This window comes from Magallana gigas, chromosome 1 (genome assembly GCF_963853765.1).
Source record: "Magallana gigas chromosome 1, xbMagGiga1.1, whole genome shotgun sequence".
Classification (NCBI taxonomy): Eukaryota; Metazoa; Mollusca; class Bivalvia; order Ostreida; family Ostreidae; genus Magallana; species Magallana gigas.
Genome location: NC_088853.1, coordinates 52107998 through 52122251, shown reverse-complemented (window position 1 = coordinate 52122251; position 14254 = coordinate 52107998). Strand labels below are relative to the sequence as shown.

The window sequence follows — 14254 nt, the reverse complement described above, 5'->3', positions numbered from 1 at the left end:
GTTAAGAACATCATGCTTTTAAGTAAATAAAACAGTATACTTCGCGTACTTTTATTTCTCAGGGGAGTTTTGAAGAGTCAGGCGACACTTAACCAACGTCAGCTTTGACGTCACAATAAGCCCTGAAAAGGGGAAATTACTCTAATTGAAGTTATTGTAAATCTGCTGAAATGACCAAAATCCTCTCAAAATCTTGCAAAGGCTAAGCTAAAGAACATCTGAAGATTAGAGACATTTCTTCAGATACAGGAAACAGTTGTAAATTGCACTCATTTGGATGAATGCTCACATTTATTTTATTCACTACTGGTAATTACGGTAATTTCCTGGAACGTACACGTACAATGTAGCATCGCCCCTTTTTAAAAGGGGGTGGGTGGATGGTAGCCTCATCCAAAAAATCTTTGCAAGCAAAAAGAAAAAAAAAATCATAAAAATTCTAATTTTTTGACAGCTCTATAGCAGTTCAATGGTTTCTTTATTTTCACTTCCATTTATTACATGCGGGTGGGGGGGGGGGGGGGGGCACCATGTTCTTTTAATATGATAAGCAAATATTTTTAAGCGTAAATTAAAAAGAAATTAAACATTTTTTTTTTAAACCGGAGAGGGCAAATACACGATAAGTCGATTTTCTATGTGTAAATTGAAAAAAAAATGAAATATAATTTTTTTAACATGGGGGGGGGGGGGCTCTATGATGAGTCCAGTTTTATATGTAGGTTAAGGAAAAAATGTCTACTGCAAAAAAGGGGGGATGAACTGATGGGGGCTCTATGATGAGTCCAGTTTTATATGTAGGTTAAGGAAAAAATGCCTACTGCAAAAAAGGGGGGATGAACTGACGTTACAATCACTTTATAAGAGGGGATACAGTGCAATGAATATTTATATATTAAAATCTTTATTATTCAACAACATTGTATCTGAGATTAAAAGACTCTTCTACTTATAAATAAATAAATAAATTATAACAAATCTTGAAAATTTACTGAAAAATAGGTATGTTTTATTTTTTTTGCATTCAAATTTTACATTGTTAATTTTATTTTTATTGATTTATTATAATTGATTGTTTGATCACATGTTGTGCTTGCCCCATCGGTCGCACCGTAAAACATATTATTGTTGTATTTGTATATTGTTTATGTTTTAAAAGAATGCGTGTTTACGATCAACCATTATTACTGTAAACCAGCATTTATTCGCGATGACTATATTTCGCGATTTGCCGTCGATAAACTCGTTCGCGACGACTATTTTTCGTTACCTTTCTTTATCCACACTCGTTTTGATATAACACCCATACGTCAAAGACTAGTTCGCGGCGAGAAATATTCGCGACGAAGAGGCTCTCGCAAATCTCGCAAAAATTTCTCGCACGCGAATAAAACTTGATTAACAGTTTTTGTTTTGCGTGTGTGTATTTATTACCCTTTCATTGTATTCCCCATTTAGGGATATATTGCTAAACAACTCCAAATTTCATAAACATTACATATCTTATTTTACTTTTCAGCACAAATGCAATAAGTATTGGCCCGACAAAGACAAGCCAGCGACGTATGGACCAGTGCTGGTTACGCTTTTGGAGGAGAAGGAATATGCATTTTACACTACCCGCCAACTCTCCGTGTACAACAAAGAAGTATATATTCATAATTTTTCCTCACTTTTATTTTTTTTTTTTTACTTTAAATGTTTGCTCGTTTTTACATGTATTTCTTTTTATAAGGAGGCTGGGGGTTTCATCTCGGTAACATTTTCCAAAAGCACTCAGTTTCAAACATAAAGATAACACCAGACTTCTCCTATGTTATTTGCATTTTCTCATAAACCGTATTGAGAATCATAATGGCTTCATTGCATCTTTTACTGTTTAAGAAAATAATGATAAACAACAATAATGAAGTTACATTAAATTTTTCCAATACGTTCCTCGTTTTGTTTCAATAGTTCATTGTTTTAAGGTTTTTTTAACCAATGAGATGATTGCAGTATGAATCTATTTAATTAAAGACAATATATTGACTTAAATGTGAGTATACTCTTAAGCTTAAGAACACACGTGTAGTAACACAATATCACTACACTGCCTGGCCGGATCACGGAGTTCCAGAGCCGCTGGGTTTGCTATCATTCCATAGCCACGTCATGAATACTTCAGCCAACAATAGTCAAGGTCCCACAACCGTACATTGCAGGTAAACAAAACTATTACTAAAAACCAACAAGGCTTTCTTTCAAATAAACATGCGCAAACTTAGTTGAGGCCGGTGGGGGGGGGGGGTATCTGCCACTGGCCACTGGAAAATTCATGTAACATGTAATTCCTATGGTAACATTTAAATAAAAAATATCCATAGCCTTTGGATCACAATGTAAGGTATGTAAACTATATACACAGGGTGAAGCTCTGCCATTTAGTCAAATATAGGTTTGACTGAAATGTAGCTAAACAGTGACTGAATGACATAGGAATAATGTAATTTAGTCAACTTTTTAGACCTTCTAATTAACATTCAGTTGACTGAATGGCAGTGCTTTGGTTTGTAATGCTTGACGTTATAAATCATAAGTATCAACTATATATATGATTATGAATAATCCATAAGCGGACTGCTACTTGCTTTTGCCCTTTTTAATATACTTTTTTTACTTAGCGCTGGTGTAGGACGAACGGGGACCTACATTGCTTTGGACGCCCTGTTTCAGATGGGCAAGGGAAAGGGAATAGTAAACGTGGCTGAATTTGTAGCGAAAATGAGACAGAACAGAGTTTCTATGGTGCAAACATACGTAAGTCTGGAATTTAATCAAGTTAAATTGTATCTTAGATATTTTTGAGGGGTACTGCATTTTGTTGTATTTTTAAAGTTTCATCTCAAACTCATTGTTTCGTATCAGATTTGATTTGTTAATGAAATTGTCTGTTAAGGTAATTAAGTATGCATGTACATGTAGAAGTAGGGGAGACGGAGGTTATTAAATATACATGTAGAAGACGGAGAAGCAGATACAAAAATGTGCTAAATGTAAAAAAAAAATTGTTTCTATCTGCTTGAGCACGTGATAAATTCAAGTACTTATTTTCAGTGTTGTACGCAAATGATAATTTATAACATATTCCAATATAGCTGCAGGACTGTAGCTCCCGGTCTGAAAAAATTCGGATGGACGACCTGGGAGCTACAGTGCCTCTTATAGTAAAAAACTGCAATTTACGGCGCACAAAAAATTGCGCTAGTTTTGGACTTATTAACCTTATTTTCACACAAATTCTGTAAAAATAATTAGAACCATTAAATTCTTCAGCAAATTTACTACTCCTATCGACACTTTACTTGCCTCAGACTTTCTCTTAAACATGATAACCGACCTCTGAAAATGAAGTATGTTAATTTACGTCGAGATCGAGAGTAGCCATTTTTAAATGAAAACAAACTTGCACCACTTTAATTTACAGGGCTGGGGATGTTGTTTAAAAGAATATCAGAGGCAAGTGAAGTGACAATATCTTTAGTAAATTGTCCGAGGAATTTTTTGGGATTAAATATTAGTACAGATGTGATCGTAAATGAGATTAATCAGTCCAAACCTAGCGCACTTTTTTGTGCGCCGTAAATTGCAGTTTTTTACTATGGGATGCACTGTAGCTTCCAGGTCGTCCATCCGAATTTTTTCAGACCGGGAGCTACAGTCCTGCAGCTAATTCCAATATAGTCCTTTATGATCAAATGTTATTGATTTACTAAACAAAATACACAGATTTCTTGAAATGTTTCAAAACAACTGAACACAGGTTATTGTTAGTCCCCGCCTAGTGAAAGATACTGATTAATATACTCATATAACTGACGAAGGGTTGTTACACTGACTACACTGATGTATATACATTTCTTTTTATTCAGGAACAATACATCACTATTTTTCTTGCTTTAAACGAAATTTTTAAAGCACCCATTAAGGCGGACAGTATGGCGGAATTTTCTAGTAAAGCAAATAAAGCGGGAACGAATATTCCAGCCAATCAAAATCCAGCTCGCAAAGAATTCCAGGTTTGTTAGACACTTGTATGATGCAAACTATGTTCAAAACTATACTTTGTTTACCCGTCATGTTAAATGAAGTCTAGTTTTAAATTAATAGGATTCATAAACAAATAATATGATTGAAATAATGTTAAACAAATAATCCCAGTTGCATGAGCAATGCTTTGAGTTGTTCTCAAACAGAACAATACAGAATCGAACACAGTTGACACCTGTTCATGCTTGATTAACTCTTTTCTATTCTGTAAATATATTGATGACCAAAATAAAATAAATATATCCTATCTAAGTTCAGTTACATGCATCTTTGACAGTTTAAACTTCTGAAAATAAGTATTACTAATAGAAATTTCAAGACTTCGCTTACGCTAAAAGTGTTCATAAATTTAAAAAAAAACCAGTAATAACAAATAATGCGTAAAATTGTATCATACAGTTTTAGATCTATCGCAACATTAAGTGTGGTATTTAAAGGGTAGGTTTAAAAAATTCTTTGTAAATGGATTTTGTAAACATCAAACGGAGGTTTTAGTACTTAAATACCATGTAAAGAAAATGTTGTAACGATTGTACCTTATGTGATGATATTGTAGTTATATTCATCTTCAATTACTTTTCAGCTTCTGTCAAAAATTCGGCCAAATTATACAAAGGATGACTACAAATTTGCCATAAATTCTATAGCAGACAAGCAGGCTGGTGAAATTCTGCCTCGTAAGTACGAGTTTCTCAGATAAGGTACTAAGTTTTATTAATAATCATGAAACTGCAACGTTGTCATTGTTCAGATGAAAAATGGTTTAAGATTCCCTTCTAATTGTTAATGTTCGTGTTTTCATGTAGATTGATGAACCAATTGTTTCGTGTAATTTGTTCATTTACAGTTGACAAATACAGTCTGCATCTGTCCACTGGTATTCCAAAACGAGGCAGTTACATCAATGCTATTACCGTGTCGGTAAAGTGTTCAAAACATTCTTATCAGAATTACATCTGTTACTTTTATTTTTTAAAAACATTCTCATCCGGGTTTAGTAATTTTGTCATTTTACCAGTAGAAAATAGCATATTTGTTCTTTTTATCTGTGGTTGAGTGTTAATGTCAAAAGTCAAATTTATAAAACTAGAGTTTACATATTGTTGTTCATGTACCTTGATTGCTTCACTGACATTACCATGAACTCTGCTTGTAGTCATTTACCAACTCACAGGGTTTTATTGTGACGAAATATCCAGCACCAGAGGACGCTGTAGACCTTTTGCGCTTGCTAAATGACCATGAATCAGATACAGTCGTTTCTCTGCAACCACTGCGATACATAGAATCGGTATATTTTATAGCTATGTAAAGTTATGTTTTAAAAAGCATACTCCTGCGATTTAAACTCTTTTCAATGAGGTTAAATTCTACAAAACTACATAACATGGTTTATATTATTTTATTTGTTGGTTTTCACTTTTTTGTTGCATTCACAGATGTGTAAATGTTTAGATGAAAATTGAAATAGATAAACATGTACTAATAAATGTAATTTTCATGGTATTAAAGCCACTGGGTTTTTTTGTTCTTTTGGTTTTTTTTTTTGAAATTTCGTATTTTTTTTTGATGTATTGCTCCCATAAAAAAAACAAAAGATCATAAGTGCATAAAATGTGACACGTGGCTTATTTCTTTAATTTTTTTTGTTTTAGAGTCATGCATGGTTCCCTGCAGTATCTTCTTCCCTGAAGATTCCACCATACTCTGTTACTCATCAATCAAAATCACATACTGATATCACCTCTCACGTGATCCAAATACATAAAGAGGGAGTATGTATGAAGAGCGTATTTAATGTCCATTTATTTTAGCAATTTGAGTGTAAAAGCAAAATTGTAATAAGATTTTTTTTTCACATTCTTTTGTTTCATCAATGACAGTGATAAATATCTATTTATTAACAGTAATGAACAAAATATTCAAAATGAAAAGACAGTCATGATTCTTACAATTTTTAAGGATGAAGATCATACTGTGACGGTTATTGAACCAGATGCTGAAATACATTGTTCAGGAAAGTCCTCTGTTGACACGTCCCAGCTTCGGAGTCTTGTTTTGGCAGTTCTTAATTTAGAAACCAAAAACCCAATTACCATTTTAAGCAGGTAAAACATGATGCAAAGCCATTGTGATAAGATCTAACTTCTTTTTGCTTCATTCCCATATCCCTGTGGAGCATTCACTGAAATAGTTTTTTAATGAAATCTATTGTCCTTTTTTTTTCGAAATAGGCATTTTTGAAAGATGTTTTCTTTTAGCCCAGGCAAATTAGGATTGTGTTAATTCTAAAACATTTCACATATCATAAGATGATGACACACTCTTTCTCTCTCTCTCTATCTCTCTCATAAGTTTTCTTTTCATTACCAGTGACGGTGCCTCCCTTTGCGGATTGTTTGTCGCCGTCCATAACGTCATCCAACAGATGAACATGGATGACAGAGTGGACGTATTCACCGCCGTCAGACAGCTGCAGATCAGACGACCGGAGTTTTGTGCCAAATTTGTAAGTTTTCTTTCAAAAGGTGTCCAACATGTATTTGGAATGGGTAAGAGAGGGTATGTTGCAACATTTTTTTTATCAGTTTAAAAGTCAAATGGGTGGGTTTGGGAAAGGAAAAATGATTATGTTTCTCCACCTTGTAAGTCGGGTAAGTGTGTGTTTTGTAAAGTGAATAATAACTTCTCCTGGGGGAAGGTTGTCGTTTGGGGGAGATTACTCCAGATTTGAACGTCAGTGATTGGTGTGATCAGAAAGAAAGTAAGAAGGACTAGTCTTGTTTTGTAAGGGAATAAATAAATTGTGCTTGGGAAGGGGGAATGTATAATCCAAATTTCCAAGCCAAGGATTGGTATGTGGCAGATGGGGGCTCCAAACTTTTTTAAGTCAATGAACGTTTTTCTGAGAAAGGGGAGAAAAATGCTACAGAATTGATAGTCAGAGAAGGTGGACGTTTGATTTACGTGTGGGTGACAACGAGGATACTAGAACGTCCGATAATATAATACTCTCTGTATATTAGAAAAGGGATCGGGTGTGTTATTACAAGAATTAAATGAAAAAAAATTACAAAGTATTACAGTAATGTAATCATTTGGCTTTCTTATAAATGGTACAAATCAATGATTTGGAAACATCATATTTTGCATTTTAACGTATATATTATTTTCAAATCAATATACATTCTTTTCAAACATCTATACCTTGATAGTTTTTCAAAATTATCCACAATCGTAGCTTACTAAGAATTTGATTCTAGCATATCAATATGCATGTGACTTCTAGTATTTCCCAAATTCGTTTCCCTTTTCACTTTTTATTCTATTTTTTTCCCTTTCACAGGAGGAATACGAGATGATATACCGTACTGTTTTGGACTACAACCAAAATGAATCGGAAAGCATATATTGTAACCAATAAGAGACATGTCACTATAGCAGCATATATTGTACCCGGGGAGGTACATTTCAATATAACAGTATGTCCCCCCTTAAACCACGAAAAAGATTTTAAGATGGAAGCAGCCGCTACCAAATGTACATGTATCTCTATACTTCCATATAACTTTATTTTTTTTTCAAAATATAAATAATAAAAAAGATGTTGAAAAAAAATATTTAAAAAATGAAAGTGTCAGAATAGTTCAAATTAATTTTCAAATTCAAACGCATTTTTTTATGTTAAAATTTACAATTTCACCGTTATTTAGGAAAGGGTATATCATATTTCTCATTTAATTTGAAAGGTGCAGATTTGTAAAGAATGGCATTATAATGATAATTTTTTTAAGAGAAGCAATGATAAAGTATTTTTTTAAATGCTAAATTGTGTAGAAAGACATAAAAAATTGGAAACACACCATTATGATGTCAGTATTTAGGTGTTGTAGTATCTTGCTTCCATTTTAACAAAGTAATGGAGGTGGGGTGGGTGGGGACACGGATCTCATACCGCAGTATTATGTGTAATAATGATAAATCAGTTGTTCATTCTGTTTTAAATCTGAGCTACACAAGTCATCAATGCAATGAATATGCAATGGAAATTTATACACACTTCCGACTTTGTATTCAAATTATAGATCATTTTTTGTCAAGCTTTAAACGTTTTTATTATAATGATATTCTCATTTGAAGTTTTTTTTTCTACAGATTCATTATTTTTACATTTTTGTTCTACTTGCCAATTGTTATAGTCATTTTTTTATTTCAATAAAACTTTGTTTTTGTTTCATTTACAGATTATTTTAAAATCAACTCTATTTCTTGCACTGGGTATTTTTCTTACGTGATATACATGTATGTACATTTAACATTAAATTTATAATGATCATGCTATGTAGACTAAATATTGTTTCTTTTAATAATCAGAAATTCAAATGGATTTTAATGCCGGTACAAATATTTATGTTAATTTCAATACATGATTTATGATCAGATAACTAAATAAGGAAAACAAGGCAATATAATAACTACAAAAACGTCTCTCAGAAATTATGTTTCATAGTTGCAAAATCATAAATGAAAATTTCATTTGTTAACATGTTAAACATTTGATTTTGGCCAATGATAGAACGAAATATTATATCAGACTTATCTCTATAGACATCAAAAGACAAACATGGCATAGTCTTATTTAATCGAAATTTATGAAGGATCTACATGGGTAAGTTACTTTGTTTGATAGACATTTTGCCGGTTTTTTCGGATACAAATTGCGTCAAGTATACATTTCATTTTAGTTAAAAAATCAATAATGAAGTGTGTATATAGATACAACTTAGATGCAGCTGAAATTCTTGTTATCGCATAACATTGCGACGGTATCTTACTTATCATAAAATGTATTTTTTATCTGCTAATGTTGCGTATATGTTAAAACGTTTTAAATCTGTTTTGGTTTGTTTTGGTTTTTTTTAAATATATAGATTAGAGATTTTTATTCATTAATAAGCGTTAGTGTTTTCCTTAGATACTAATATGTTTCTCGAAATCGTATAAATTGATATCTTTATTTAAATGATGCCTTGTGTTGCGTTTATTTATTTATCATGCAACAATTTTACCACATGCTTTCGGGAAGAGAGAGAGAGAGAGAGAGAGAGAGAGAGAGAGAGAGAGAGAGAGAGAGAGAGAGAAGGGGAAGAGTTTTCAAAAACAGTCCCCTACTTTATTTAATGATCACACTAGTACATACTTTATATACATATTATTGTAGAATTCGGCACATATATTTATTTAAACGGCATAATTAATATTGTTTTCATGTTACTACACTGTCAAATATAAAGGTTCAGTTATGGGACAGTTTTGTGTGTATACAACCATAGGGCATCAAACGGGCTATTGTGTTGTGTTGTGTTGTGTGCACCGATGCATTATCTTATAAAAAAAACCAGACCTAGACAACCTGGTGATAGATTTTATTGCATAACTTTAGGGGAACAATTGATGATTTTTTGTACGTCCTTGCTCCCTGGATGAATGATTCTTGATTATTAAAGTTCTGTAAACAGACTACTCTTTGAATTTAAATTCATTATAACGTTATTTCACAACGTAGAATCTTTTCATTACTTCCTTGTTTATTCCTTTCTTTATAATGGATAGCGTCTGGGTTCTCTTAATTTGCCGTGGATTACTCTGTTTTGCAGAAAATAATGGCAAGTACATGTTACTTCTGATAGGAATTCTGATTGTTTAGGAATACTCAACTGTTATTGTTGCTAGCAACTAAGAATTGATCATTAATCTGTTCTTTTATGTGTGTAGAAAGTCAATGGATATGGAAGTGACTCATCATGAGTTAGCTTATCCTCTGCTTAATACATGTAGAACACATATAAATCTAACATTCATATGTATTATAAATCTAAACAAGCTAAAAAATCAGAAGTCCGAAATATACGATGTTTTTCTGGGTTTTTTTAAAAGGATTTTGATATTTTTTCAAGCCTTGTTATGCCAGTTTTGTAATGGCGCCGTTCCGGTTCCGGTGTTTTCTTGGCAAGCAAATATCAAACTTGTTAAATTTGCCAAGAAAACATCAAATATTTTGGAGCAAAATCTAGGCAAAATTAACTAAAGTAACTTGGCTTTATACCGTTAGAACAGCGTATTGAATTAACAATTACAGTTTTTGTTAACCTTCATTGTATTCAAAGGAGGTGTTCTGGAATGCGTATATGGTCTTTTGTTCATTGAGTCGATGTGCACTGTAGGGAGAGTAAGTTTTAAAATCCCTGCAGGGGTGGAGGTGAAACTCTAATTTGGTGAATCTTCTACGTGCTTCTTATTTTGTTTTTCATTTTAGAAGTAAACGTCGCATTTAACAAATCAGCATGGCAGAAATACCCCGCAAACAACATGGAGAAGTTTGGAGCAGAGCGGGCCGTGGACGGACTGTATTCAGAACTATCTCTCTATGGAGGAGAGTGTACTATGTCAGAATATGGGCATTCAACTGCCACATGGCATGTTGACTTGGGGAAAGTTCACAAGATAGCTCACATTGTAATGTATTTTCCTTATGAAAGTAAGTTGTTTTTTAACTGATTATTTTGGCATCGTTTTCTCTAAAGGAAGAAACCACCAATAAAATGTTTCAAATCAATTAAAGTTTCGTTTAGAAATGTCTATCATACGTGTATTTATACAAAAACTATCATTAAATGAAAAAAAAATCATTATAAGATACATGAGATGCAAGATATATGAGATTTTGATTAACTCAATTTAATTCAATTTGATAAACAACACATTTTTATATTGTTGTGCATTGTATGACATAATAAATAGCTCTAAATATGACTTAAAGAAACCTTAAATTATATTTCAAAAACTTCAGCCCCTTTCATGACGGTTTTATTATATTGAAAAGATTAAAGAACACTATGTCTGGAAAGTTACTTGGAACAAACTATCGCACAAATGATGTAATGCATATATTGATATGATAATTAAGTGAAATATTGTAATTGATTAAATATGAATAGTTCCCTTACAATATTTGTCATGTCAACACAAACATGTACCGGCAAATTAGAAGGATCAACTTCAAATGATAAGTGCTGATATGTTGATAGTGTGTTTTACACGGTACATTTATCTACCAACAAACTGAAAATTAAAGTAAATTATAGATTATACCAGAAATATTGATGGTTCGCCATGATTAATGGATAAAAAAATATGTAAACAAATGCATTCATTCCTTTTAATTCAAAGTTCGGTTCTAATTATAAACAATGCTCTTATTTGTTTTAGTCTCGTACTTTTGTTGAAAAGCTTGTACTTTAGTCTTTGAGTATGAAGGAAAATGAAAGTTGGGCTTTTTATGGTATGCTAAAAAACCAATTAAAGCTTTATGTGTTTGTTTTCTTCTTTCTGTTTAAAATATTAATTTGAAAAAAACATATTTTGCATATTCTTCACCATAACGTATATTTTTAAGATATTTTATTTTTTAAAATTAACTTACTAACTTTATTTGCTACAGGTCTTCCGCAAGACAGATTTAATGGTTTCCTGATAGATTTTTAGGATTTTCGGTTTATATATCAAATACAACCGACAAAGAAGACGGAGAGTTATGTTTCGTGGACATCAACTACACCATGGAAACATTTCCTAATCCAATAAACTTAACAACTCAAATAAGTGGAAGATACGTCATCTACTACAACAACAGAACACACCCTCCATTTCCTTCTGATTATCATCCGTTTGCTTTTAGCGATCTTTGTGAAGTTCAAGTGTATGGTAAACTATTGCTGATAATATAGTGGAGTAATTGTAAAATATGAAGTCGGAAATGCTTTGCATGTAGCAACCTTGGTTTATTTTAAGTAGATCTTGATATATACATATATCAATGAATAACAATTAATGTTTTCTTACAATATTTAAATTGATTAAATACAAAAATATATTGGTGTTGAGAATCTCAATTGATATGAATGGGGTATTCTAGTTTTTTTTTCTTCAAAAAGTATAAATTCGATTTTGTGATAAAATCCATTTTTTACAGAGTGTAAATTTGGGTGGTTTGGACCACACTGTGAGAGCAGATGTAATAAAAATTGTGGAGTTCCTGGAAGATGTGACTGGATAACGGGACAGTGTGAAGGAGGGTGCCAGGCTGGATGGGAAACCCCTGAATGTGATAAAAGTAAGAACAAATCAAATTGTATGTGAAAATCTAAATTGCATATATGGGATCCGACACGCAAAGTCACGTTTTTTGTGTATTGCAAACATCGATACATATTAATTTAAAAAACAGCAATATGCCATAAATTTGTTGCGTAGGACAAATTTTGTTATAGTATCAGAGAAAAAAGATAGAACAATTGCAAATCTAAGCACATTTAAAGTAACATAGAAATCATTCGTCGCGCGTATAGGTTATACATCTCAATATTAACTAAATGTGTATAAATTATGGTAAATTTTCAACCTGAAGAAAAATCCAAAGTATATCAAGTTATCATTTATTGTTTTGCACCTGTTTTATCTTTGGTTGTTTTGTTTTGGTTTGTTTTGAATTTTGTTTTCGTTTTTGTATTTGTTGGTTTGTTTTTTCTTTCTTTTGGTTTTCTTTGATGGTTGGAGGAGGGGGTGTTGTTTAGAAGAAAATGTATTTTGAAACATAAACACTCAATATGTATCTATTTAAAAACCGAGGTATGTTTTAAAATCAAAACAGATAAATTAATTTCATACAGAATGAATATTTCTATAAAAAGTTACATACCTGAAAGTGTTAAAATATATACTTTTTGTAGAGTGTGATGAAGGGAAGTTTGGTCTTGGATGTACTGAGTTCTGTGGCAACTGCCGCCTAATTGAAATAGAGGAGATTGAATATGGGAAATGCCGCCATGTTGACGGTTTCTGTAAATATGGATGCAATCCAGGATACTATGGAGGTCGCTGTTTGCAACGTAATGTATTACCTTATAAAATCGGAATAGCGCAAGTATTATACCAAGTATATATGTTTATTTATTTATTCTATAGCTTAGATACATCCTTATAATAATAAAGCATTTTAAAACTAAAGACAAACTATTTCATAAAACTCAGGAATGCAGAATGTGGTAAACATGTAAAATGTTAACAATACTAGTCCAATATATTTTTAACTTAATGATTAATTGCAAACTGAAATTGCAACATTCTTTTAAAAGATGGAATATTCTATATGAGATATATATCGAAATAAATTAGATAACATACATCAATAATGCGTGTTGACTATCACAGTTAACAGAGATTGCAATGTATCCAGAGTCATATATAATTATCTTGCACTTATTTGTAACATGCATAAAATATGTAAGACACTTATTAGCTATTATTATACAAATATTAGCTGTAAAAGACTCATTTAAATGGCATGTTACTAAATTTTAGCTCATTTAAATTGATTTTCGCCTGGAATTTCAATTTATATATATATATATATATATATATATATATATATATATATATATATATATATATATATATATATATATATATATATATATATAAATCTGATTTAGGCATTGAGGAGACCATACCCTAAAATGTAGTTTAGGGAGACAATATACAAAATTTTTATATGTGCATATTTTTTATTGCAAATAGTCATTTAGAGGTCTTCAAGATTCAAATAACTTTACATGTGTTTTAATTTTTCAATATATCTTGTCCTTAAAAAAATACAGCAAAAATGGTCTCCTTTATATTTTGTTACTCTCTCATAAGGCTTAAGGAGACCGTGCATATATTTTCATATATATTTTTTATGGCTTAAGTAGACCATTCTTTTTTCCCATAATTTTCATGATTTGCAAGTGCTCTATTATTTTTTATCGCCACGCAACATAGAATTAAGATATAATGCAAGGTCACTGTGTACATGTGCATGTATATGTAAGCTTTGTTAATATCTCACATAGTTGATGGTGTGGACTTTTAATATTCATAGATGGTCATTTAGAGGTCTGTGGAATGGCAATAATCTCACATCTGTTTTAATTTTTCATTACTATTAGCCCTTAAAAATATACTATATTGTCCCTCTAATATTTTGCTACTGTCTTATGCGGCTATGGGATACCGATAATACATTTTTATTAATATTACTTAATTAGGGTTTAGGTAGACCATTCTT

General features: G+C 31.7%; 2 protein-coding genes across 8 annotated transcripts in view; both read left to right on the top strand.

Annotated features, from left to right (window-relative positions):
- The window catches only part of LOC105348579 (uncharacterized), a 47972-nt gene extending 39646 nt beyond the window's left edge, over positions 1-8326 (top strand). For all 6 annotated transcript variants that reach the window (XM_066070479.1, XM_066070474.1, XM_066070483.1 and 3 more), the window contains 11 exons: positions 1520-1648; positions 2056-2204; positions 2664-2799; positions 3912-4058; positions 4673-4766; positions 4937-5010; positions 5246-5380; positions 5745-5864; positions 6052-6197; positions 6463-6598; positions 7436-8326. In XM_066070479.1, the coding sequence (XP_065926551.1) occupies positions 1520-1648; positions 2056-2204; positions 2664-2799; positions 3912-4058; positions 4673-4766; positions 4937-5010; positions 5246-5380; positions 5745-5864; positions 6052-6197; positions 6463-6598; positions 7436-7513 (1344 nt within the window). In that variant the 3' untranslated portion in view covers positions 7514-8326. The remainder of the gene's footprint in view (positions 1-1519; positions 1649-2055; positions 2205-2663; positions 2800-3911; positions 4059-4672; positions 4767-4936; positions 5011-5245; positions 5381-5744; positions 5865-6051; positions 6198-6462; positions 6599-7435) is intronic.
- A 138-nt stretch (positions 8327-8464) lies between these two features.
- The window catches only part of LOC117687253 (scavenger receptor class F member 1-like), a 56640-nt gene continuing 50850 nt past the window's right edge, over positions 8465-14254 (top strand). Inside the window, exons 1-5 of one of the 2 annotated variants that reach the window (XM_066070574.1) lie at positions 8465-9755; positions 10406-10627; positions 11591-11853; positions 12122-12262; positions 12879-13037. In XM_066070574.1, coding sequence (XP_065926646.1) covers positions 11709-11853; positions 12122-12262; positions 12879-13037 — 445 coding nt within the window. In that variant the 5' untranslated portion in view covers positions 8465-9755; positions 10406-10627; positions 11591-11708. The remainder of the gene's footprint in view (positions 9756-10405; positions 10628-11590; positions 11854-12121; positions 12263-12878; positions 13038-14254) is intronic. The other variant, XM_066070577.1, reaches the window with a different exon arrangement.